This window comes from Peromyscus leucopus, chromosome 9 (assembly GCF_004664715.2).
Source record: "Peromyscus leucopus breed LL Stock chromosome 9, UCI_PerLeu_2.1, whole genome shotgun sequence".
Lineage (NCBI taxonomy): Eukaryota > Metazoa > Chordata > Mammalia > Rodentia > Cricetidae > Peromyscus > Peromyscus leucopus.
In genome coordinates, this window is record NC_051070.1 from 113,828,472 (window position 1) to 113,855,510 (window position 27,039).

The window sequence follows — 27,039 nt, forward strand, 5'->3', positions numbered from 1 at the left end:
CATCTTTTAATGCTCTGAAAATCTACAGCGATTTTCCATTTGCCTCAGAGGTAACTATTCTAGAGTATTACAGACCATAATTCTCCTCATCATCACCCAGGAATTCATCCTCCTTGTCAGACATCACGGCTGGGAGCCGGGGAAGGGAAGGAAATATTAGAAACAAGTTCTTTCCATACTGCCCCCCATTCAGAGACATTGTGTTCAGCTTCTCAAAAAAAATTTTTTTTGAGGTTTTAAATTCCTAGTTCATGGCACAGTGAAAACACTAGGAAGTTTTATATTAGCATGAATGCCCTAAAACAATCTTGTCTTTAAGCTACCACTAGGCTGTCTAACTAAAGTCACACAGGGGTTGAGCCTGTGAAATGCTAAGCTAGCTGTTGGTTGAGTTTATAGTCTTGTGAGGTCTCCCACATGGAAAATTATGATAATGACTAAGGATGCAGGCTAGGAATAGGGTCTGGATACTCTCAGCCTCCCAGTCAATGGGCTCTTGACTCTCCTGTTCTGATTGTGAAGTAGTTCTGGTCTCGTGTAAAGAGCCTTAAAAGTCACACACAACACAATGTACTGCAGAAAGGTACAGCTCACAGCTGCATAAGACATAACTTTTGAATTTTCTGTGCACATATATCCAGGAAGCTGCAGAAGTAGAGACACACCTGTTCTTCTCTTTGCCTCCTCTCTCATTCCTTTCCTTCTGGCCCATGTGTAGAGCCTCTTGGGATTCACAAAGACTATTCATTCCATTCCCACTAAACTATCCTGATTGAAAATTAGATATAACATAGGAAAAGCAAGTATGTAAATATAACACTGTATCAAAGAAGAACTGTTCAGATGTTAGTTCCATTTAACTTGACAAATAAACAATACAACCCAGCAAAACAGAGTCACAACATGTTAACCAAAGACCTGCATATTGCTTCCTTGTTGATGAAACCCAAGATGGCAAATTCAAACACTCCCCTTAAGTGTGTCCAGCGCAGACAGAGCTGCTTCCAAGGCGGGAATCGCCTCGGCCAGATCACTTTCACACTCGTTCTTCAGAGCCTGGGCCTCTTCTGCCTTCCCACTGGCTATCTCTTCATCCAACTTCACAAACTTTCTTTTTGCTTCTACTTGTGCAGATTCTATCTCAATAATCTAGAGAAAAGACATGAGGTGAAAATAAAGACAGATTTTCAAGTATCCTATTGCTTCTTCAAGCCTAGAGACAAAAGACTATTTGAAAATTATGGAATCCAACACATCATTTTGGATAGTAGAAAGGTTTGTTATGAAAAATTAAGTTATGAAATTTGAAGATAATGGATAATGCTGGAAACAATCATTCTGAGTGGTAACCCAGAAAGACAAATGTCATATGTCTTTTGTGGATGTTAGTTTTGGATCTTTAGATAGCTTTATCTCATTCAGAATACCACAGATATCAGGAAATTAATAAGGGAATGGAGAGGGAGAAGATTTCAAAGGAGGGAAGACAGAATGCAGTGATACAAAGAAGAAAGAGGAATAATGGAACAGGAATGGTCAGATGGGGTTGGGGATGGGAAGGCTGGTTAGTGGAAGAAATGCGGGGAGGGATAATTAACATTAAAGGCTTTCTGAAAAGAAAACCATATGAAAACTACTATTGCAGAAGGCTCCTAAAATATAAACATGTACACACACAGAGAACTTCAATGCAGTTACCCTAAAATAATGCCCTACGAACCACAGGTTAACAAAAAGCCCAGTGTCAGGAATGTGCTACCTCTATAGGATTTGTTGGCCAGTAAGATTCCACTGCCAATAAGGTTCAACTGACACCTAAATACAAGAGGCTACTACCACTGCTCTGGGTGACCCTGCAGAGCTTCATGGTAAGGCCCTGTTGGTGAAGACACCCATACTCAAAGCATAGAACATGAAGAACTCAAGCTGGTGTTTAACTTGGAAACTTCATCCCTACTGGCCAGCTTTCATAGTGCTGGAAGGTGCTATGCATGTTACCAGAAGAGAAAAATAATTATCAATCTTATCTAGCTGTGAACCCTGCCAGCTACCGTAATGACCTGCCTGTCAAGAGATTCTCACTGGTACAACAATGGAAGAGTGGCGTGAGAGTAGTCAAATACTTTCTGGTAGCAGTTAAAGCCCGATTTACAAGATGCAACCCATATTTGGCATCTGTTGACTCCTAACAACTTCCCATTCTAACCAAAGATTAATGTAGCACTCAGATCTCATTAGAGAAGCCTCTGTGTCACAGCCTTCCCCGTCCGAGGTTTGAGATCATTGCAGAGGAGGGGTAGGAAGACTCCAAGAGTCAGAGGCAGTAGATGACTACAAGGAAACCTGTTTTCTGGACACAACAGGGCAGGTGCATATACAAACTCAACAACTGTGATGATAGCATGCACAAGCCACTTGGAAGCTCACACAGTGACAATCCCTAGCTGAGAGTTACTGGTAATTGATAGATGTTGGAAGAGAGAGAATTACTTTCTTTTTTTAAAAAAAAAATTATTCTTTTTTACTTTACCTCTCAGCTACAGCCTCCTCACACCCAGCTTCCCCATATCCCCTCTGTTCTCATCCCCTAATCTTTTCCTCCTCTGCCCCTGCCCAGGAAAGGGCAGGTCTCCCATGAATATTAACAAAACATGGCATATCAAGTCGCAGTAAAACTTAGTCCCCATGCACTAAGGTTGGGCAAGGCAACCCAGCAAGAGGAGTAGAGTCCCAAAAGCCTATAAAAAGAGTCAGAGACAGCCCCTGTTCCTAACATCACGAGTCCCACAAGGGGACCAAGCCACACAACTGTAACCCATATGAGGAGTGCCCAGGCCAGTCCCATGCAGGTCCCTAGTTATTTGTTGGTCCAGTCTTTGTGAGCCCTTATGAAACCAGGTTTGTTGATTCTGTGAGTTTACTTGTGGTGTCCTTAATCCCTCTGGCTCCTACAATCCTTTGGCCTCGGTAGGTCTAACATATTCTAGTATTTAGAAGTCTATAGGTAGCACTAATAGGACTCAATGAGTTAAAAAAAATGAGGACATGAAGTTGGGTGGGTATATAAAGGGGAGTGCGTCTGGGAGGAGATGAAAAGGGGAATGAAGGCAGCTAAAATACAATGTATGAAATTCCAAAAAAAACTAATAAAATACTTTAAAACAAAAAGATAGGTCTAGCCGGGCAATGGTGGTGTGCGCCTTTAATCCCAGGAAGGCAGAGACAGGAGGATCTCTGTGAGGCCAGCCTGGTCTACAAAGTGAGTTCCAGGTAGCCAAGGCTGTTACACAGAGAAACCCTGACTCAAACAAAACAAAAAGAAAGAAAGAAAAGAAAGAAAGAAAGGAAGGAAGGAAGGAAGGAAGGAAGGAAGGAAGGAAGGAAGGAAGGAAGGAAGGAAGGTCTAAAACAAAACAAAAAGAAAGATAGATCTAAAATGAGAATATAAATGCAGCCTTATTTGGAAATGGGTTTCATACCAGCCTCTAAAAGTGACAAGCATAGAGAACCAGTGAGATACCCAGTCAGTAGAAGAGCATAAACTCCATAGGGTAGGGTGACAAAAAGTTAAAGCTTCGTTTCAAGACTAGCGTTACACAATTCAACTGTTTTTTGACATCAAGAAAAATACTGATTTCCTACCTGCATCATACGTGCATTTTCAATTTTAGCTTCCTCCAATTTGGGCTGCAGTTCAACAAGCTCCAGTTGCATTTCCCCAACCTAGACAGACAGTTTGCCATTAAGTTTTCACTGTTGTAACAGCTGACAGAGAAATTAGAAACTTAAATGCATCATACAATGCTGGCCATGAGAAATCCTAATTTTCCCAGTTCTTTGCATGATAAAAAGAACCATGAGAGCATATCCAGTCCTGTTCACACAAGATTATGCATCTCTTAGGTATTTTACAGGGCACTGGAACAAGTGGTGATGGAGGAAATGAAACCAGAAAAGATGTCAGCTCAGGTATTCTCATTATACTATGGTATACAAATAAAACAGCAGTATTAATAGCACTGGACTCATTAGAATAAGCCCATCTTATATTTAACATCTGCTACAATAGAAAGCCAAAATAGATTTCTTATATTCTCAGATGACAACAAATTATTTCAAAATAAAACAGAATGTATTTGAGTCTCTGTGGTCTGGCAACTTAATGAGTTTCTCTAAAACTTATTCATCTATAAAATGAGGACATAAGAGTGACTACCTCTGGAGTTGCTAAGAGAATAACTGAGACAGTGTATGTGAAATATACGACAGAACCTTGTAAATAACTTACAGTCAACAAACAGTTGCTCTTGTTTTTGTTATTATTTTTTGCATTTATCAGTATATATTATTATTTTGGAAGCTTCTCAAGTTTACCTGAGACTCAGCAAAAGCTAGCTGGTCAAGTCCATTCACATAGCGTTGTTTGGCTTCCATGACAGCTTGCCGTTTCTTAGTCAACAGTTGCCGAAACGAGCCAATAAGTTCGAGATAAGAAGTAGCGGTAACATAGTTATGTCGTCCTAACTCTTCTAAGAACCTAAAAAAGGGGCAACAGACAACAGTATAAGTAATGGATTTCACAATGATGTAAATTCAGCATAGCATTAACCATAGGCAATTATGAATAAAGGTTAAGGTTTATGCAGAACATGCTAAGTATTTTAACTTTCTGAAACTCCAGAAATCTATACATAACCATATTCCAAGTTCTTACCTGAAAAATATCAAAGACTAACGACACATTTAAAAAGCACAAATCAACAAAGGTGTGTATAAAGGGTGAACTACAGCAAAAAAAAAAAATTACACAGTCTTTATTTTTCTATGTCATATACCAGGAAGCTCTAGATTTATAAGACACTCAAGCTATTGAATGAGGTAGGCAAGCATCCAGAAAGGGAACTGCAAATGGGACAAGTATGAGTTACATGGCATGTTACATGTTGACTGAATGTATAAGGCCACACACACAAGACTAGTACACACACACACACACACACACACACACACACACACACACACACAGAAGGATATACATAAGATATACAAGTATGCAGACTACAGCACACTGCTTGGACCACTGTCCAAGCCAATTATACTGGATAACTGACTTAGATGGGCAACATAATAGCACTTAAGTTCATGCCTCTATGAAACAAGGATTTAGAGATCAACAGTTAAAACACTCACTATTGAGGTATCTACCCTCCCCTGACCATCCAATTAGCTCACCTTTTCTATGACTTTTACCCAGTGTCTTTAATAGTAGTGTTTTCCCTAAGACATCTGCCACACTAACCATTGTTGATCTGATCAGGATTGGGCACTAGACACGATGATAATCACACTTTGGGATAAATTTGGAGCAGGAAGATAGAAATAATTGGCTAGTTTCTCCCTCTACCTAAAACTGCAAGAAGTATGTTCAAAAGCAAAGAGGCAGACAGCTTCCTCTAAACACAAAGAGGAAGAAAGGAAATGACCAGAGGGAAGCAGTGATACATATGAGAGAACAAAACACTTGTGTGTTTTTCACAGATTCTAACTTCTTCTGGTTGTTTTTCAGATCTTTGTGAGACATTCATGGACTTTTATAATAAATTCTTCTTTGTTATTACTTTCTAGCTGAGGGTTTCAACTAATTAAATAACCAGAAAGATTAGAAGACAAATAATATCAAAATGTTGAACTTTTGTGGAAAATACAAGGCACTTAAAATACAAGGCATTTGCATAATTTTAAATATCATTACTATTAACCTTTCTGAAAGGGTCATAATGGAAGTATGAAAGTGTTTACAGATCGGGACTATCTCTTTCCGCTCAATCTCAGTAAGCTCCAGGGTTTCTAAGAAATTCACAGCTACACGTTCAAGAGCATCTTCAGGCCATGGCTGGAAAGAAGAAGAAATTTTATTAGAGATGAGCAGTCTCCAGTGGTTAAGAGCTCTGGCTGCTCTTCCAGTGGACCTGGGTTCAAGTCCCAGCACCCACATGATAGCTCATAACTGTCTGTAACTCCAAGATCTGACACCCTCACACACACATACATTCAGGCAAAACACCAATGCACATAAAAGAAAAATAAATAATTTCTAAAAAGTTTAGCAGTCTCAATCCAACAATGTAAGTAGTGACTTCATATAGAAGAGTTTAGGGTTATGAAGAAACTTTAATGAGGAAAACAGAATTAAGTAGACTGAGGTCTCAATATTTTTTAGATTTCTTTACATATTAAAATGAAAATAAGAATAGCAAATAAGGATTAATGACACATTACATATTAAGAACATAATTATATCACTTTCACCACTCCTCTACTTAGATGTCCATTAGGCATCTCAGCTTTAACATGTCAGTTGTAGAAGATGCTAACTGTCTACTCAATACCAATTAGTCCCTTTTCCCACAGGAGAGAAAAGGGAAAAAAAACATATTTAATTTGGATTTCTGTCCTTAGAAATCCTTCATAATCCCTATCATAACATCCAAAGCTGAGGTTCTTCTTAGCTAGTCTTTTCCACATCAGTGAAATGCTTCTTCTGATCTATTCTGATCTATGCCAACTGTGATCTTGCCCCGGGCCTTCTCTGTTTTCTCAGACCTTCACATGGCTCGCTCTCTCACTTCCTTCATATTTAGATCCTAAAGGATCATAAAGGTGTTCCTGGAACACTCTTTCTAGAACAACCTTCTTCCTGTCACTGTTCAACCTCTTGTAGTGAGTGTGTCCTCAGAATTTACTAAGACCTCAAACACCATTTACTCATTTGTCTACTATTGGCTTCCATTCAACCCTTGAGAGAATTATAAAACTCATATAAGAAAGGACTTTCTTTTTATCACTGCTGGATCTCCAGTGCCTAAAACAATACTTGACAACAAATATTTTAAATGTTTAATTAAACAGTTTATGCTTCTTTACTTTTTCATTGGAGTATTTTCCTGATTTCCTTTCACTCAGTTTCAACAAGATGCTCGTAATTTTTTCCTTTTAGAGAAGTGAACACTTTAAGATTTTTTTGTTGTTTGCTTGTTTTGTTTGTTGCTGTGGAATAATCCTTCTGTACACTGTGCAAATTTTGCTGTGATTGGTTAAATAAAGAAGCTGACTGGCCAGTAGCTGGACAGGGTAAGGTTAGGTGGGAAAACCAGCCTAAGGACACTGGGAAGAAGAAGGGAGGAGTCAGAGGAGCTGCCAGTGAGACAGGGAAAGGAAATAGGAGGTGCAAGATGAAAGAGAGGTAACGCCACATGGCAGAATGTAGATTAATAAAAATGGGCTAATTTAAGTTGTAAGAGTTAGCTAGTAACAAGCTTGAGCTATTGGCTGAGCATTTATAATTAGTATTAAGTCTCTGTGCTCATTATTTGGGAACTGGTGAGCAGGAAAGAAAAGTCTGGCTACAGTTTATATTTTGTTTTTTGGGACAGCCTTGGCTGTCCTGGACCTCACTTTGTAGACCAGGCTGACCTTGAAATTAGAGATCCATCTACCTCTGCCTCTGCCTCCTGAGTGCTGGGATTAGAGGTACAACTCACCACCCTAATGTCAGCAGACCTCTTTCAATCAGGAGAAGCCCTGAACCGAAGAAAAATGTTGCCCTTCTTCCAAATAAGGAGGAAATTCTCCTCTCTGACTGCTCTCAGGCTGCCACATGGGTTTTGTTGTTGATGTAAGAAATGAAGTAAAACAGGAGATGTTCGAAGTCTTGAGCCTCGTGGCCTTCATACTAGAACTGTATAACTGACTCTTTAAGACCTCCAGCTTGTGGACTAAAGATCTTGACAACTGTAAGGCTCCATAATTATGAGGACCAAATCCAGTCATAATTCCCCCACCTTACACACACACACACACACACACACACACACACACACACACACACACACACACTATCCTATGGTTCCAAATCCACCCTTCTATATAACTGATTCATTTTAATACTTCAAAAAATCACTATCTTAATCAGTATACACTTTGCATATCACCATTATGTCTCTGTTTTTACTTACTAATTTTTTCTGTCTCTTCTAGTCCAGACTATGAATTCTTTCTGGGCAACACATAGCCTTATCAGCTCCTGGTGCTAAACACTATGCCCATCATTATAGTAACTGATCAATAAACACTTGCTGAATGTTAATCAAGCTTAAACATGGTAAAATTTTCAGAACTAGCAACTCTGCTCCCTCAAAACAAAATGAAACAAACCTGAAACCAATCAATAGTACAGCAATTGATGAGGGATGGGAATTGTCTCAGACGATTGCGAAAGGCATCTCCTATGGGGCTAAAGGCCACAACGATGTGAAGATTATCTTTGCAGCGATTCACAAAGAAAGCAAACAGGGCTAAGGGACTGAGTTCATCGTGTTTATTGCCAGCCTGAGCTACTGGACGGACACCCTACAGAACAGAAAATAGAAACCTTGTGAATAAAAATGGATTTAATACAAGGAGATGATCAGATATTAGAGTATGAGGTTTGTATGAATTACCTTTAAATTTTTATTTTTATACCATTGGTTGTTTAAAAACAAATATCTGTCAAGAATTTACCTGATAAAGATAATCAGAAAAACCCATCAAGATCCTATGCAGGCCTACATGCAACATTGTTTTTAGAGGAATAATGGAAATGAATGCAATATCCATCCATAAGAAACTGACTGAACTCACAAAACAGCCTTATGACGTTACACTGGATTTTATATAATCTTGAAACAACAAAGTAAAGCCAGACTCAGAAACACAAATATTGAAAGCATGCTTTCTCCCATAAGCAAAATCTAGATTTTATGTGTGTGTGTGTGTGTGTGTGTGTGTGATACACATGATATACAGTAGAAATGTGGAGAAAGAAGTCTAAAGAAAGGGTGAAGAGAATGACAGGATAATGAGAGGGAAAGAAAAAAGACAAATATTGCAAGTTCTCTCTCAAATGTGAACTTAAAGCAGAAAGGAGACTATCTGGAGGGAGGAAAAGATCCAAGGGAAGGTGATGGGCAAAGCGCAATGTCATAAAGAAACCTAGTAGTTTGCATGCATACTAAAATAACAAAAATAAATCACATGTTATGTGAGTGCTCTTAACCACTGGTCAAGATACTTCTAAGTCCACAGACTTACATGAGACATCTCTATCATATGCCCCTACCCACATCCCAAGGCTCAGAGAATATCACCATCGTGGAAAAGATGAAAGAAATGCAGAGTGGAGTGCTGTGAAATGCTGTCTTCTGGTCATGAGTTGCCCTAGTGAACTCACAGAAGCTGTAACTACCTGCACAAAAATCAAGCCAGTCAGCATTCCAGTGTGGATGAAGTAAGGGCTCACTAGTCTTCACTCTTGGCAACTGACTGGTGCTGGAGAATGGAGAGTCAATTTTATTCAGGGGCGTGGCCACTGGAGGTTGCCTGTGCTCCAGTGTATGCCCCCTTACCTAAGTACATGCTGACAGCACTAATTGAACTCAGCAAATTATTTTAAACAACATGCATGTCTGGTGGCTCACAACTGCCTGTAACTTCAGTTCCAGGGGATCTGAGGTGGGTACTGGCACACACTCATATACACACCAATAAAAATAAAACATTTTAAAAGCATGTCTAAAATATGCAAATATAAAATAAGATAGTGAAGTAGAGAAAAGTTTAATAAGAAAATAATAATAAACAGTTAATAGCTAAGCCAAGCAGGAAAGTCTGGCAAAGCTAAAGAAATCTCACAGCTGTGAAACAATATTTATATACTGCAAATACATATTGCTCTCATTGTTAATAAAACTGATTGGTCGATAGCTGGGCAGAAAGAGATTGGGCAAGACAGCCTGACACAGGGAGAATGCTGGGAGGAAGAAGGGCAGAGTCCAGAGTCATGAGCAGATACAGAGGGAGCAAAAGGTGAATGTGTCATACCCATAAAGAAACTGCCACGTGGCAGTCTGGTGGTATCGTGTTCCCCAAAATATTGTGTACTCTAATAAATTTATCTGGGGTCAGAGAACAGACAGCCACTAGATACAAAGGCTAGAAAATGGTGGCACTCACACCTTTAATCCTAGCATTCCAGAGATAGAAATCCCTCTGGATCTCTGTGAGTTCAAGGCCACATTGGAAATAGCCAAGCATGGTGACACACGCCTTTAATCCCAGAAAGCCAGCCTTTAATCCTAGGGAGTGGTGGTAGAAAGCAGAAAGATATATAAGGTGTGAGGACCAGAAACTAGAAGCATTTGGCTGGTTAAGCATTTGGCCTGGTTAAGCTTCAGGCTTTTGAGCAGTAATTCAGCTGAGACCCATTCCGGATGAGGACTCAGAGGCCTCCAGTCTGAGGAGACAAGACCAGCTGAGGATCCGGCAAGGTGAGATAGCTGTGGCTTGTTCTGTCTCTCTGATCTACCAGCATGGACCCCAATACCTGGCTCCGGGTTTGATTTTATTAATAAGAACCTTTAAGATTCATGCTACATGGCAGAGTGTAAATAAGGAAGATAGGTTAATTTAAAATGTAAGAGTTAGCTAGTAACAAGCCTGAGCTATTGGCTGAGCATTTGTAATTAATATTAAATCTCCATGTTGGTTATTTGGAAGCAGGCAGTTGGGACAGGAAAACTCCAACTACAGATGGCACCTAATGTGGGGTGTAGATCCACGTAAGGCCTGAAAAAGCTTAAAAAAGGTTCTAAACACACAAAAACAGAGCCAAACTCAGCTTCCTAGTCTCATGTCTCTTGTGCCAGGCACAGTACAGAGATATATCTCCTGGCAGCTGCCAGCATACCATAGCTAAGCCACATGGTGGGTTCCCGCAGTATCTCACATGGGCAGCGGTGCAGAGAGGCATCTCTCTCAGCTGCTGCCTGTAGGTTTAAGCTACCAGTGCAAGCTCCACCAGCAAGCTGCATGGTGGGTTTGGGGTTTTTGCTCATGTAGACAGAAAAGGTTACAGATATGCAGTAAAGACAGATTCAGATGGAAAAAAAACCTCCAAATGGGTTACAGTGTGTTTAAAAATATATGTATGCTTGGGAGAGAAAAGAAAAAGGGTAGAGAAAGTCCTTTAAAAGGGAATAGAGTAATAATAAGCCATGTAAAGATATAAAATACACAGAGGGACTGGATCCTGTATGTTCTTGTGTTGTCTTTGATTTTTTTTTTGGCTGCTAAGAGACACTGGATTATAAAAACTGCTAGATTCAACCAACTCATCTATTTAAAAAAATATCTTGACTTCAAAATTTAAGTCAAAAGATCTGTTACTTTGGGGGAGAAGTCATGCTTTATTTCTACAGGAAATGAGAAGCTGTGGATTCATTCTGGGTTAAAAAAAAAAAAAGTCAGATTCAGCCGGGCGGTGGTGGCGCACGCCTTTAATCCCAGCACTCGGGAGGCAGAGCCAGGCGGATCTCTGTGAGTTCGAGGCCAGCCTGGGCTACCAAGTGAGTCCCAGGAAAGGCGCAAAGCTACACAGAGAAACCCTGTCTCGAAAAACCAAAAAAAAAAAAAAAAAAAAAAAAAAAGTCAGATTCAATTGATAAAGACACCATGAAATCCTGGCTATAAATATAAAGAAATAAACCTAGAAGAACTACAAGACATGTGATGTATATTTTACCTGTTCAAACATATAACAAAAAAATCATCTTTGGCTGAGTTATGTACAATGCACAGTCTATGCTTGTATTAATGCAGATATTTTTACCTTTAAAAGTTTATGTATTTTCAGAGCAAGGGGACCAAACACGAATGAAAACAGATGGTCCAAGTGATCCAGCATCTCAAAATGCCTGTTATAGTCTCCTCAGAATTCTGAATCCAGAACAGCTTCAAGGCTGCTGGTTGATATGATACAGCCTCACAGAATACTCCAGTCAGGACTTGACCATAATCCTAAATTTTCTCAGGGTCCCCCAAAGATAACAGTGCCCACAAAAAACAGGAAGCAGTCTAGAGAACTATGCCCACATTCCCAAAAGATGGGTTATGGATATTTATTATCATTTAAGGGGAGTTGGTTACAAGTTGTTATTGGTAATGATCAGGACAAAAGCTGAACAAAGGAGATTAGATTCAGGGATCTTGTTCTAAACAGAAAAGGGGGAGGATATAGAAATGACAGGATAAAAGGATAGATTATTGAATCTACTTTAATAAAAACTATTAATCTTACATATTTTAAAAAATAATTTATTTATTCTTATTTCCAGTGCATTGGTGTTTTGCCTGCATGTATCTCTGTGTGAGGGTGTTGAGTCCCTTGAAACTGGAGTTACAGACAGTTGTGAGTTGCCATGTGGGTGCTGGTAATTGAACTCAGGACCTCTGGAAGAGCAGTCAGTGCTCTTAACCACTGAGCCATCACTCCAGCCCAATCTTACATATTTTACATTGGTATAGATTTTGGTTTATTGATACAAATTAAAGTTAATTTTGTTATACTGTATGTATATTTCTACTCTTATTTAAGGTATTCTGTTTATGCAGCTCATTTAAAATATAATATATAATTAAGAAATACATATTAATAGTCACCTATAATAGTAAAACTTACAGTCATGTTAGGTATGTTTTCAAGGTCATACACAGATATATTTAGATAGATAGATGGTCTTCAAACACTTCAAAGACCTACAGAATAAGGTATTTCATATGTCTAATAACTGAAGGCTTTTCATGACAGTGAGACATGCCTGCTCCTGGCAGCACCAATCTATTTCAGAGAAGATGATGGGCATCAAAGAAACTCCATATGGAATTTGTTTTCTTTATGGCAAAAGCAAGCCATATGGGCAAAGCAACTGCCCTTGCCTCAATTGCTGACAGTATACTGTCCAACCTGGATCAGCGGGATGCCAGAAAGGCGACTGCCAAACTTTGCCAAGACAAGGTAGGACAGTCCTTCAAAATTCCCTGCTTCACAGAAAAGTCTGTCATATATGCCAGGCCTGTAGGCCAGAGTTGGATGCCTCAACACTACAGAGGAATTTGGGTGACTGTCCAGGCAGCCTGATATCTCTGTCAATTAGGTAACATTTCATCTTCCTAGGGTCTTTGACAGAGTTAAAGACTAAATAGTTAAACTTATAGCTTTCCTTAGTTATGATAGAAAGCAAATTAGATAAAAAAAAACTTTGGATTCACAGAGATAGGACAGATAATGAAGTAATCTTCTCTGATTTTTGCCAAATATAAATAGCCTGGATATTGTGACTATTATTCTTACTTGATAACTGTTTTTATTGTATATAAGTTTACTAGGTTAAAACCTTCTTTTTTAATTAGACAAATAGGAGGAAATGCTGTGGAACAACATTTGTATACTATAAACATGTACTGCTCTGTAGCAGGAATCTTAAAAGTTCTTATTAATAAAATCAAACCCGAGGCCAGTTATTGGGGTCAATGCTGGTAGATCAGAGAGACAGAACAAGCCACAGCTAACCTCACCTGGCCAATTCCTCAGCTGGTCTTGTTTCCTCAGACTGGAAGCTTCTGTGTCCTCATCCAGAATGAATCTCAGCTGAACTGTGCTGCTCGAAAGCCTGAAGCTTAACCAGCCACATGCTTAACCAGCCAAATGCTGCTAGTTTCTGGTCCTCACGCCTTATATATCTTTCTGCTTTCTACCACCACTCTCTGGGATTAAAGGCTGGTTTTCTGGGATTAAAGGCGTGTGTCACCTGCTTGGCTGTTTCCAATGTGGCCTTGAACTCACAGAGATCCAGAGGGATTTCTATCTCTGAAATGCTAGGATTAAAGGTGTGTGCTATCACTGCCTAACTAGTGGCTTTTCTGTTCTCTGACCCCAGATAAGTTTATTAAGGTACACGATATTTTGGGGAACACAATATCACCACACTGCTCTCATTGTTAATAAAAAAAACTAACTGGTTAATAGCTGAGTGAGAAGAGATTGGGTGAGACAGCCTGACACAGAGAGAATTCTGAGAGAAAGAAAGGCAGAGTCTGGAGTCACAAGCAGACACAGAGAGAGCAGGCGATGAGCATAAATAAGGAATATAGGTTAATTTAAAATGGTTATTTGGGTCAGGAAAACTCCAACTGCATCTCACTCCCCACAGATGACTATTCTTTGTTTGGGAACATCATCATTCTTGAGTCATCCTGATGATATCACTAGCACTGCTCAGGTAAAAGCAAAAACATTTTTTTCTTTTCAACCCAGGCCACAAACTAGTAACATCTCATTTACTGAAGGGTTTGTAAGTGTTAAACACTATGTAAGTGCTTATTTTGTGTGATTCCCTTACCTCATTATAACCCTGTGTAGGGGGAACTGCTGTCTGTGCTCCTATTTCATAGAAGGCAAAAGCAGAGGGCCTAGACTACCAGGGCGAGTCCATTTCACTCCAGGAGGAAACATCCAGATATAAGTAATAAGTTCCATGGATAAAAGTAAATTGAGTCAATGAAAAAGGAGTAAGTCTTAGAAATGGGGATCAAAGTATCTGACAGTTGACAGTAGTAGGTGCTACACAATTGTATCTTGTCATTTAGATCACAAAACCTGACTTTCATATATATATATATATATATATATATATATATATATATATATATATATATATATACATATGTGTGTGTGTGTGTGTGTGTATAAGAACTGTAAGAAAAGATAGTTTAGTAAGACTTTTGAAAACTATACTAGACAAGCAGAAAGCCATACAACTAATCGAGTAAGATATCAATCATGTTTTCATTCTTCCTGTGTCTGTTGTTTATTTCTTTGTTCTGTTTTTGAGATTAACATCTCAAAATATAGTTCAAAAGTTGGGCAGTTGTGGTGCATGCCTTTAATCCCAGCACTCAGAAGGCAGAGGCGGGTGGATTGTTGTGGGTTCTAGGCAGCCTGTCAACAGAGTGAGTTCCAGGACTGCCAGGGCTGATATACAGAGAAACCCTGTCTCAAAAAAAACAAAACAAAAATCAAAATATAGTTCAAGCTGACATCAAACTCATGATCCTTCTGCTTCAGTCTCCTGAGTGCTAGGATTAAAGGTCTATGCCACCACACCCAGCTCTGCTTCTCTCACCAGTTTAAGAGATGATATTAAACTTTGATCAATCATAAGCATGGTAAGTATCACAAAACATGTAAAACAATTGCTATTTTATGAAGATAATTATAAAATAATTTCTGACTTACAATGAAGCTAGAATTTAAAATTCACCAAAATGTGTTAAACTAATATAATTTAAATGTATAATATAATTTAAATTGTATAAGCTATATTTATCTAATTGCTTTATTGTATAAGATATATTTATCCTGAAGAGTACAACAAACTTCTCATGATAAGAAAATTCCTGTGCTGACGGCAGGACTCCCCCAAAGCACTTACCTCCATTACTTCTTGCTTTTCATCTGCTGCAAAAATGTTAGGAACTTCACCAGTATTGAGCACACTGTCAACATCTTCTAGGAAAGCTTCCTCTTTAATCTGAGTGTCTGTGATCAGAAAGACTGTCTTCTGGCCCTTCATGCCTACATTTCTTAACAAGGTCTTAAAGGGAAAATGCACTTTATAAGCAGAATGCAGTGGACTTGTGTAGGTTTTGCTTCCCCTTCTGTTTATGCTTGGATTTAAGGGTACTTTGATTGGGGGGGGGTGCTGTCAATCGGGAACTCCATTTCTCCCACACTGTAGGAGGACAACACAAACGACTTAGTTGCCTCAAGCTCCTAGACGTAACAATTGGATCAGAGGCATGTGATCAAGAAGGACCCAGTCAAACTATTACTTTAAGGACTGAGACGGACCTAACAAACAGCCCTAGCACTGAGAAGGACGCTTACAAAGGCCAGTAATACAAAGTACTCGGGTCAACTGTGTTGTCTCACAGACTGAGCCAGCTGGAGAAGGAAAACAAATGAAGAACATGTCCAGGAGTACAGAGGAATTTCTAATCTGGGCCCTTAGATTGAAACAGGTTAAAGGAGGTCCACCTCTGAGCACTTAACTTCCTCTTCTGCTTAAGATCGCTTGAGCTAGGTTGTTTTTTTCTTTTTTTCTTTTTCATTTGTTTTCGGCCAATTGTAAGCAAAATTCCCCCCTTAAATAAAAACATGGACTTAGTAGTCTGATAGGGCTAATTTGCATAGGTCTGTTAAAACTGACTGTTAAAATTTAAGGAACTTCTTAGGATATTTTTAGATACAGCCAGGATTAAAATTAAGTGATATGATCATGTTCTTCCCAGAAGCCGTTAAGTTAATCAAACAAAAAGTCCAGTCTCTAGTATGAGTTACCTCCCTTGGAGTTGCTGAGCAGGGACTTCCCAGCCCCCCCAACCCCCCCCCCCCAAAAAATACAGGCTATTGTCACTGGCCTTGGTCACTCATCAGAACTTGATGGTAAGCCCCTAATATTGACTGGAAACTTTCTCCCTGCTAGCTAGCTTTCATAGTAACAGAAAGGTGCTATGTAGGCCGCTGTGAGAGGAAAGGTCATCAACAGTTGTGAACCCTGTGAACCACAATGCCCAAGAGTGAAACAGTGGCATGAATATTATGGGGTGCAGGGGATAACCAACAGTTTTATGATTGGATGTAAGGACTGATCCACAGGAGGGAACTCATACATGGTACTTGTAAACTTGCCCAAGAGTCCTTGGTTGGGAAGGTGATTTTCCCTGGGGAAATAACCTACTAGTCTTATTTTTGATAAATGGGCATAACATTTGTGCTGGATAGTTTTATGCCAACTTGACACAAGCCAAAGTCCTCTAGAGGAGGGAACCTCAACTGAGAAAATGCCTCCACAAGATCAGGCTGTAGGCAACCCTGTAGGGCATTTTCTTAATTGGTGATTAATGAGGGAGAGCCCAGCACTTTGTGGACAGTGTCATCCCTAGGCTGGTGGTCCTGGGTTCTATAAGAAAGCCAGGCTGGGCGAGCCATGGGAAGCAAGCCAGTAAGCAGCGCCCCTCCAGTGCCTCTGCATCGGCTCCTGCCTGCAGGTTCCTGCCCTGTTTGAGTTCCTGCCCTGCGTGCCTGTGATGATGAACGGTGCTGTGGACGGGTTAGCCAAATGAGCCCCGTCCTCCACAACTTGCTCGAGGTCATGGCGTCTTGTCACTGCACTAGAAACCCTAACCAGACAGTATTAAACTGCCTCCTAAATACTCATTCTTTCCCCCACAGGTTAGTCTGGCTCTCGTCCCTCTTTAGAGAGTTTTCTTGTTAGAGTGGATGGTCATTACACAGACTCACAACTACTAAGGTGCAGAGAATAAGTGACTGTGGTGTTCAGCCCATATCACTTCCTTCCCCCTAGGCTCAGGAAACCTCACAGAAGAGGGAGGAGATAGAATGTAAGTGCCATAAGCTGGGAATGACTGTTGGGAGATCGTGGTTTTGGACATGACAGGGCTTTTGCACTCATGAACTCACAGCAACTGCTGCTGTCTGTACAAGACCCTGTGGAAATCATATATTCCCGTGACATAAGTCTTCTCAAACCAGGATGAAGACAGAATCAGTGGCAACTGTGGTAACGTGCATTAGGAAGCCTTGTTCTGCTTTATAAAACATAACATAATTTCCTTTAGCTTTAGTGTCCTCAGCAGTGAAACAGCAATAACTATACCTGCTGTGTCCCAGTGCTATACCTATGGAAGGAGGTTATGTAAGTAAAGCACTCAGGAGGTGGTCACCACTCGCAGCAGGCACCCAATGATAGGACAGTATTGCCATAACTACCCAAATACACACAGCTGCACAGGCTGACTCCCCTTGGACTTAGGCCGAGAGTGAACTATCATCATTTTTCACACTAGATATCTTCATAATTTTACCTTCATATCCTCTCGCCACTCATTCATCCCGTAACTCTTAGAAATTTCTGGTTGGAAAATCTGCATTTTTGCCATGGAGGTAGCTAGTCGAGTTAAAGATTGCCGACCACTTCCTCCAAGCCCGATGAGCAACGCATTTCCACCAGACTGCTTTAGAATGCGACATATTCTTGATAAATGTTCCAAGACATACCTACCAAAAATAAGTTATTATCCATAGCAATACATGTACATTTCCTAACCTTTTTATTATAAGTATTTTATAACATCATGTTGTACTGTAAATATACACAAAATTTACTGAAAAACTAAAGCATGCAGGAGCTGGAGGTGGGGAACTTCTTGCCTCACAAGCCCAATGACCTTAGTTCAAATCTCCAGACTCACGTAACAGCTGGATGCCACAAACATTTGGTATCCCAGCGCACCAACCAGAGATAAAGGTACAGATCTGAGAATCCCAGAGGCTCATGAGGCCAGCTAGCAGGTAAACAGGTCCTGTCTTTGTGTGTGTGTGTGTGTGTGTGTGTGTGTGTGTGTGTGTGTGTGTGTGTGTTGTGTTTTATTTTATTTTTCTTTATTAAGAAATTTTCTACTCATTCCTCATACTATCCACAGACCCTTTCTCCTCCCTCCTCCCACCCCCAGCCCTCTCTCCCAAGCCACCCCGCATCCCCACATCCCCCAAATCGAGGTCTCCCATGGGGAGTCAGCAGAGGTCCAAGCCCCTTCCCACTGCACCAAGGCTGTGCAAGGTGTCACACCACAGGCACTGGATTCTCAGAAGCCTGCCCATGCACCAGGGACAGATCCCGATCCCCCTGCCTGGGTGGCCCCCAAACAGTTCTGGTCCTGTCTTAAACAAGGTGGGAGGGTAGGATGGACACCTGAAAGCTGTCCTCTGAGCTCCACACTCTGTCCAGAAAACCAGGAGCTTCTTTTTATTAATACAGATTAAGGGGACTGTTGGCTGAAACAGGCAACTTAATAAAATCCTGATGTTTTGTACTGTAATATAGAGGATAGGTATTTACTATATTTTCTGTTTTAAATATTTCAGGAAAATTCAGAAACAAAGTATCCAACACATACATAAATGTAAAACATAGGTACCTAAACACAACAAGACTCATTCTTCTCTTGTGAGTTTGATTGTATTCATCTAGACACTGGTCAACAACATCATTAAACTGGTGAATATTTGGAATTTCAATGTAAGTTCGATCATCTCCTTCAAGATCAGGGTTCATATAATCCCCAAACATGAGACTTCTTAAGTCTTCTTCAGTTACCTATAGAATATAAATCAGAAAGTTATAAAAGTTAAATTACAAAATGAATTTAATAAATAATATAAAACTTTGTTTTATTTATGTCATGAGTTGACTACTAGCTAATTACTTTTAATATTAAGATAGCAAATAATATTTTGTATAAAATTAACACCTAAGATGATAACTTTATGTGACAAAAAGAAAATTTTGTTGCTTTTTCTATAGACTGGGAATCAAAAGATTTGTTTGTTTTTATTTTATGAGTGTTTTGCTGGTATGTATCCAAGTGTACTGTGTGTGTATATGCTATGCCTGAAGAGGCCAGAAGAGGTCATCATATCTCCCAGAGCTGGAGCTAAAGGTGGTTGTGAGCTGCCATGTGGTTGCTGGGAATCAAACCCAGGTCCTCTGCAAGAGCAGCCAGTGCTCTTAACTGCTGAGCTATCTCTCCAGATGCTTTTTCTATGGACTGGAAAGTCATCTTTTCTGACTTTCTCTGTTAAAAAGAGTACACTAGTTGATAGCATGCTATACCCTGTTCCATCCTATTAACAGCCACCATAGAATAACCTAAAACTAAATAACTCTAAATAACCTCTACATCACATGCATTCTTCTACAGACTAATCTCAAAATAAACTCCTACCCAAAAGAAAAAGTAAAAGGATACATTCAATATAAAGCAAGTACATTTTTGCAAAAGTTCATTAATTACTAAGGAGATCCCACTTTAACCTGACCTGTTTTTAATCACTAAATACACTTACTGGAGCATTCTCTTTTCGAAGATGAAAAAAGACAGTATCAAACGGCTCCTTAAAGTGGTCCTTTATAACAGTTTTAATTAATCTGAAGAGCCAATTTCGATCATCATCATTAATGAGGCGATCATAAAACACACGGAGAACCTCATGCACAAACAGACGGACCATGGTGTGCTTGCTCTCTACAGCATCTTTCTCAATGAGCAAGCAACCCCGGATCACACGGGAGAAATCACGCAAATTGAAAGTATAATGAGATTTTGCAGGGGTGGGCAAAAGATTTTCCATAGATTGCTTATATATCTGTGAAGAAAAAAATGCAACAATTCAAAAATGAAATGCCTATAATTAAGAGCCCTAACAAATAGTATAAGCAATACTTCACTTATCCTATTAGATAGTATCACTTTGGAAAACACATAAATATTGAGCATGGAGTACATGCTCATTTTGGTCCAGAGCACTCAACCAGGCACTGTGAGGCTGAGTGAACTTGGTTCCATCCCCTCTCACTTTGGTTCCCGTTCGATGTCACTGTTCCACATACAGGGGACCTGAGGTTATTAAGCAGTTTTAAATTGCAACAGAAACTAAAACCAGGCAACTCATTCTAAAGCATCCCAAATAGAGAGGAAAAAATAGTGTCTTTGAGATGACCACTGACTTTAAATCAATCCTCTCCCTTCCCTTCTTCCTGTTAGACTCTGACTCTTTTTCTTCCTCCTCTATCTTAACTAGCAAGATATAGAAACAAAGTATATCTTTCCTGAATGCTCTATTCGTCATAGGAAAGTTGCTACTCTCTTTCAAAAGATTATTTAATTTTTTAATATATCCTGACAAAAAGAATGACAAAATTATTTTTCACTTGGATGTGTTTTGTGGTTTATCCCCCGGTCTACCCATGGTAAGTCTCTAATGCTTTAAAGAGAGAGAAAAGGTATCTTTTCTAGCTGGCCAAGGCCCAGTCATTCCAAATAATATTTGAAATATTGTATTTTACAAATAAAAGCACTTTCCTGTATCAGAATTAATCTTCCACTCAGTCATGGTTTGAATCTGAATGCTCCCCCCAAAGGCTCTTGTGTTAAAGGCTTGATTGGCAGAAGACGGGCTTTGAGAAGAGATTAGATTCTGGGCTCTGATCTAATGGGTTCATAGCACAGTGGCATTATCAGGGATGGAGGAAACCACAAGGCAAGGCTAGTGGGAGGAAATCAGTCACTGCGGCCTCCGCCCTTGAAAGACACACCTTGTACCCAGACCTCTCTTTATCAAGCTCCCAGACAGCTTAGTTTGGTGACATTATTCCCGAATTACCTTCGAGTGCACTGTTTTCCCTTTTAATACATGATAGGAGGCTGGTTCTGGCTTATGAGTAAGGGCAGATGACATACCCTGAACTAACCAGCAGGTGTTCTTTTGACCACATGGGCCTAAGGTGTTTTTATTCCCATCCTTGCACGCTCTAATTTTTCACTGTAATGTGTGTGGTCTGAGTAAAAGTAATATGTCTATAAGCTGCTTACATTTCTTTTCTTAAGAAAAAAATTACAGCCATAAGACCAGATCAGTTCCTAGCCTAACTGTCATCAAAGAGGCTTCCTCTGGCAACTGATGCAGAGACTTATAGGTAAACACTGGGCAGAGCTTGGGGAACCCCACAGAAGAGGGGGAGGAAGGATTGTAGGGGCCAGAGGGGTTGAGGACACCATGAGATTACAGCCTACAAAATCAACTAAGCAGAGCACACAGGGGCTCACAGAGACGGAAGCAGCAGTCATGGAGCCTGCATGGGTCTGCACTAGGTCCTCTACATATATGTTATGGCTGTTAGTTTGGGGGTTTTGTAGGATTCCTAAAAGTGGGAGTGGGGTTGTCTGTGACTCTTTTGCTTGCTCTGGAACCCCTTTCCTCCTACTGGGTTGCCTCATCCAGCCTTGATATGAGGGTTTGTGCCCAGTCTTATTACATCTTGTTATGCAGTGTTCAGTTGATATCCTTGGGAGACCTGCTCTCTTCTGAAGGTAAATGGAGGAACAGTGGACCTTTGGGAGAGGGGAGGTGAGGAGGCTGGGAGGAGGAGAGGGAGGGAAGGCTGTGATTGGAATGCATTGTTATGAGAGAATGTTGTGGAATATTATTTTAAGATGTGTTACATTTGTTTGTGCTGTGGAATATTTGCTTAGTGATGCAAAGATATGTTGCATCCTTTTATGTTGCATTTGTTTAACTCTGTGAAGCTGTGTTGTTGTGCCTGTCTAAAACTCCTGATGGTCTAATAAAGAATTGAACAACTAATATCGAGGCAGGAGAAAGGACAAGCGGGGCTCGAAGGCAGAGAGAATGAATAGGAGGAGAAATCTGGAAGAACGAAGGAGCAAGAGAACAAAGAGAGGAGAATGCTAGGGGCCAGCCACCCAGCCAGCCACAGAGTAAAAGTGAAAGTGAAAGTAAGATTACAGAAGTAAGAAAGAGAGAAAGCCCAAAGACAAAAGGTAGATGGGATAATTTAAAGTTAGGAAAAGCTGGCTAGAAACAAGCCAAGCTAAGGCCAGGCATTCATAAGTAAGAATGAGACTCCGTGTGTGATTATTTGGGAGCTGGGTGGTGGGCCCAAAGAGTAATTGAGCCTAAAGAGTAAGAATAAAAAACAGCCAACAACATGTTGGCTATGTGGGGCAAGAGTAAAAGAAAATCTAACAACAAGAGAAGAATAAATAAAAAGAAAACAAGTGTGAAGAACAAGAAGAAGACAGAAAAGAGAAAATTTAACAAATAGCACAGTGAGAACCTAGTCATCAAGGAAATGATTACCATGTGGTAAGCACTAGTTATGGGCAAATTCCTTACAATAACATTAGGAAACGTATCTCATTTTAGTGATTAAACACTGGGACTACAAAAGGTCAAACGGCTTGTTTTGGGACATCCAGCAAGGGATAGCAGCCAAGGCTCAACTCCAGTTAGATTCTCTGCTTTCAAAATCTATCATCTTCCTGCTCTTAAACTGTCTGAACAGGATCCCTGACCATGGAAACCACGGATGGCTAAGGGAATGGCGTTTTTAACGAAGACCAAGTAAGGGGAGCACCCGACACAAACACATCTTCCGTCGCATTACTTGCTCACCTCCATAGTCCCACTGACTATTTGGTGTCCAATTGCAAAGTACTCTGGAGAGAAATCACGAGACCTAAGGTAGAATGCCATGATTGATGAGAAGATTCGGACCATGGTTTCATCGCTGAAAGTATTGATAGTGCAGATGTTGAAATGCCGAATGAAGCGGGGAGTGACCGCGTTCCTTCCCCCACCTGGAGGACCCATGGCTGCTATCAGCTCTATATCAACCAGTGTGATTTTACTGGTGTCCTTAAGGTCGTACCTGGAAAGCACACAGAGAGACAAAGAAAGAGAAGAAGACAGAATGAAGCACAAATAGCCTTAGAAATTTAAATTTAGCTTTAGCTTTTGTAAAGGGAATAACTTTTAGATAAGGTTTCAAGTAGAAGAAAATACTCTACTCCTCCTGTCAGGGATGCTAATTCTGTTTCCCTTCTCCTGCCTTTCCCCTTCTTTCCATGCTTCCTTACAGTTTGATTCTGTAAATGTTCCTTTTCTCTGGAAGTGTTGCTGCAACGTACTTGTAGCTGATTATAGTTAGGGTGGCTGCTCCACTTTGCCTAGGATGAGTCTGGTGTGTGCTTGTTATTCTCAGCAGTGTCTCAGTTTGAAGTATACATCACTCTGGTTATGGTAAAGTCCTGATCTTCTTATCATCTGGGATCTTATCTTTAGAGTGCAATAACAATGTCTACACATTACCTACACATTTTGTATATAGAGAGGACTCCATTACACAAACATAAAGCTTCAAAGAAGTCCTTATCAGATATCTAAACAACAAAATTTAGTTGGCTATTTTCAACAGGTGGTTAAGTTCTTTAATACTGAAGTTTTCATCAGAAGGTGTGAAGAGTGGGGAGTTGGGTTCAAAGGCCTTGCAAAAAAATAGTGGTTTTATAGCAAATAATGCTAGGACATCTACATGTAAAAAAATAAATTTTTGTTTGTTTGTTTTTCGAGACAGGGTTTCTCTGTGTAGCTTTGCGCCTTTCCTGGAACTCACTCTGTAATCCAGGCTGGCCTCGAACTCACAGAGATCTGCCTGCTTCTGCCTCCCCAGTGCTGGGATTAAAGGTGTGTGCCACCACCGCCCGGCCGAAAAATAAATTTAAACACTGACTTTATACACCTTTCAGAACAATTAATTCAAAATGGACTACAGACCTAAATATTAAGTGCAAAAACATCAAAGTCTTAGAAGATAACATTGGAGAAAAATGTAAATGACGTTAGGTAAGTCAGTTTTTAAGTTATGATAACAAAGGCCCAAACTGTGAAAGAAATAATTGAAAAGGTGATCTTCATTAAAATAAAAACTCATTACAGTAGCTATTTTTGTAGTTGGTGTTTATCTATTGCAGTTTAAAACATATCCACATAATATTTTTCATACAACTGTCTATAGAAGTATTACTAGTTGTCCTGAAAGCAAGCAAGATATCCTCAATAGGTGAATGGACTAATAAACTATGGAACATCTATATAAAGGAATATTAACTCAGCACTAAGAAACACTTGCTACGTGAAAGGAGACAGTCTATAAATGCCATACACTTGGGTTTTTTGTTTTGTTTTTTGTTTTGTTTTGTTTTTTAAATAAAGAAGCCAGAATAGACAATGGGAAAAAGAAAATATCTTTAACAAATGGTGCTGGTCTAACTGGATGTTAACATGTAAAAGAATGCAAATAGATCCATATTTATCACCCTGCACAAAACCCAAGTCCAAATGGATCAAAGACTTCGACCTAAAACCAGACACACTGAACCTGATAGAAGAGAAATTGGGGAATAGACTTGAGCGCACTGGCACAGGAGACAACTTCCTGAACAGAACACCAGTAGCACAGGGACTAAGATCAGCATTATGGGACCTCATGAAACTGAAAAGCCTTTATAGAGGAAAGGACACAGTCAATAGGACAAAATAGCAGCCTACAGAACAGGAAAAGATTTCCACCAACTCCACATTCAATAAAGGGCTAATATCCAAACTATGTAAAGAAATCAAGAAACTAGATATCAACAAACCAAATAATTAAAAGATGTGGTACAGATTGAAACACAGAATTATCAATAGAGGAATCTCAATTGGTCGAAAAACACTTAAATGCAAATCAAAACTATTTTGAGATTCCATCTTACACCTGTCAGAATGACTAAGATAAATAACACAAATGACAGCTCATGCTGGCAAGGATGTGGAGTAAGGGGAACACTTCTTCACTGCTGGTGAGAGTGCTAACTTGTACAGCCACTACAGAAATCAATAAGGCAGTTCCTCTGAAAATTGGGGATCAATCTACCTCAAGACCCAGTTATTCCAATCCTGGGCATACACCCAAAGGATGCTCCATCCTACCACAAGGACACTTGCTCAACTATCTTCATAGTGGCTTTATTCATAGTATCGAGAACCTGGAAACAATGTTGATGTCCCTCAACCAAAGAATGAATAAAGAAAATGTGGTACATTTACACAATGGAGTATATTGCCCAGCTGTTTAAAAAAATGACTTCGTGAAATTTGCAGGCAAATGGATGGAACTAGGGGGAAAAAAACAACACCCTGAGCAAGGCAACCAGACCCAGAAAGAAGAACATGATATGTGCTCACTTCAACATGGATATTAGGTGTTAGTAAAGGATAATCCCAATACAATCCACAGACCCAGAGAGACGAAGTAACAAGAGAAGTTCTAAGGAGGACATATGAATCTTCCTGGGAAGAGGAAATAGAATAGATTATTACTGGGGGTAGGTGTGGGAACAGAAGGGATGGTGGAGAAGGGAGGGATGGAGGAAGAGATGACTGGAACTGGGGGGCATTTAATGAGCGCTGTAGAAACCTAGTGCAGTGGAAACATATTAGAAGCTATGAGAGTGACCCTAGTGAGGACTCCTAGTAAGGGAGGATAAAGAGCGGAAACCAGCCATCTTCAGTAACCAGGCAAGCCTTCCAGTGGTAGGACTGGAACACTAACCCAGCCACAAAACCTTTGACCCACAACCTGTCCTGCCTGAAGTGCTGAGGTCTAATTTGAGGCCTGGACCACAAGAGGGAGCCCATGACCGACACTGCCTGGATCAGGAACTTGAAGCTGAATAGCCCAGAGTCCTAGGATAGAACCAAATACAACTGGCAAAAAAGAAAAAAAAAAAAAAGAGTCAATGAAATGATTCCTAATGATATTCTGCTGTACTCATAGATCAGAGCCTAGCCCAATCATCATCATAGAGGCTTCCTCTGGCAGCTGATGGGAGCAGATGCAGAGACCCACAGCCAGACATTAGGCAGAGTTCGGGGAACACTGTGGAAGAGGGGGAGGAAGGGTTGTAGGAGCCAGAGGAATTGAGGACACCAGGAGAACAGGTCCACAGAATCAACTAAGCAGGGCTCATAGGAGTTCACAGAGACTAGAGTGTTAATCACAGAGCCTGCATGGGTCTGCACTAGGTCCTCTGCATATATTGGTAGCTTGGGTTTTTTTGTGGAACTCTTAACAGGAGGATTGTGTGTGTGTGTGTGTGTGTGTGTGTGTGTGTGTGTGTGTGTGTGTGTGTGTATGTGTGTGTGTGACTCTTTTGCTTGCTCTTGGGACCCTTTTCCTCCTACTTTGCCTCATCCAGCCTTGATATGAGGATTTGTGCCTAGTCTTATTGCATCTTGTTATGCCATGTTTGATTGATATCCCTGGGAGGCCACCTACTCTTTTTTGAAGGGAAACAGAGGAGGAGTGGATCTGGAGAAGAGGGGAGATGGAGGTGGGGGAGCTGAGAGGAGTGGAGGGAGGGGAGGCTGTGGTAGGGATGTACTGTATGACAGAAGAATAAATAAAAAGAAAAAAAAGACTTCAATTGAATTATTTACCAATGTCCACAATCAAAAAACTGTCGTAATAACTCGATAGGAGGCTGAGCTCCATATTTCTCCAGTGAAGGCATATTCATGTCATCTATAAACACTATACATGTCTTTCCCATAGGTGGTCCAAATACTCCTTTGCGTCTTTTGTCCAATCTAGACATAATGATGTTCTAAAAATTTAA

At 40.2% G+C, this 27,039-nt stretch overlaps 1 protein-coding gene across 3 annotated transcripts in view; it reads right to left on the reverse strand.

The window, feature by feature from the left end:
- Positions 1 to 27,039, reverse strand: part of Dnah12 (dynein axonemal heavy chain 12) — a 175,954-nt gene that overhangs the window by 61,169 nt on the left and 87,746 nt on the right. For all 3 annotated transcript variants that reach the window (XM_037208770.1, XM_037208769.1, XM_037208768.1), the window contains 11 exons: positions 26,861 to 27,027; positions 22,994 to 23,249; positions 19,865 to 20,164; positions 18,937 to 19,115; positions 17,824 to 18,016; positions 15,369 to 15,530; positions 8,215 to 8,409; positions 5,760 to 5,893; positions 4,375 to 4,537; positions 3,643 to 3,723; positions 973 to 1,149 (listed from right to left, as the gene is read on the reverse strand). In XM_037208770.1, coding sequence (XP_037064665.1) covers positions 973 to 1,149; positions 3,643 to 3,723; positions 4,375 to 4,537; positions 5,760 to 5,893; positions 8,215 to 8,409; positions 15,369 to 15,530; positions 17,824 to 18,016; positions 18,937 to 19,115; positions 19,865 to 20,164; positions 22,994 to 23,249; positions 26,861 to 27,027 — 2,007 coding nt within the window. The remainder of the gene's footprint in view (positions 1 to 972; positions 1,150 to 3,642; positions 3,724 to 4,374; positions 4,538 to 5,759; positions 5,894 to 8,214; positions 8,410 to 15,368; positions 15,531 to 17,823; positions 18,017 to 18,936; positions 19,116 to 19,864; positions 20,165 to 22,993; positions 23,250 to 26,860; positions 27,028 to 27,039) is intronic.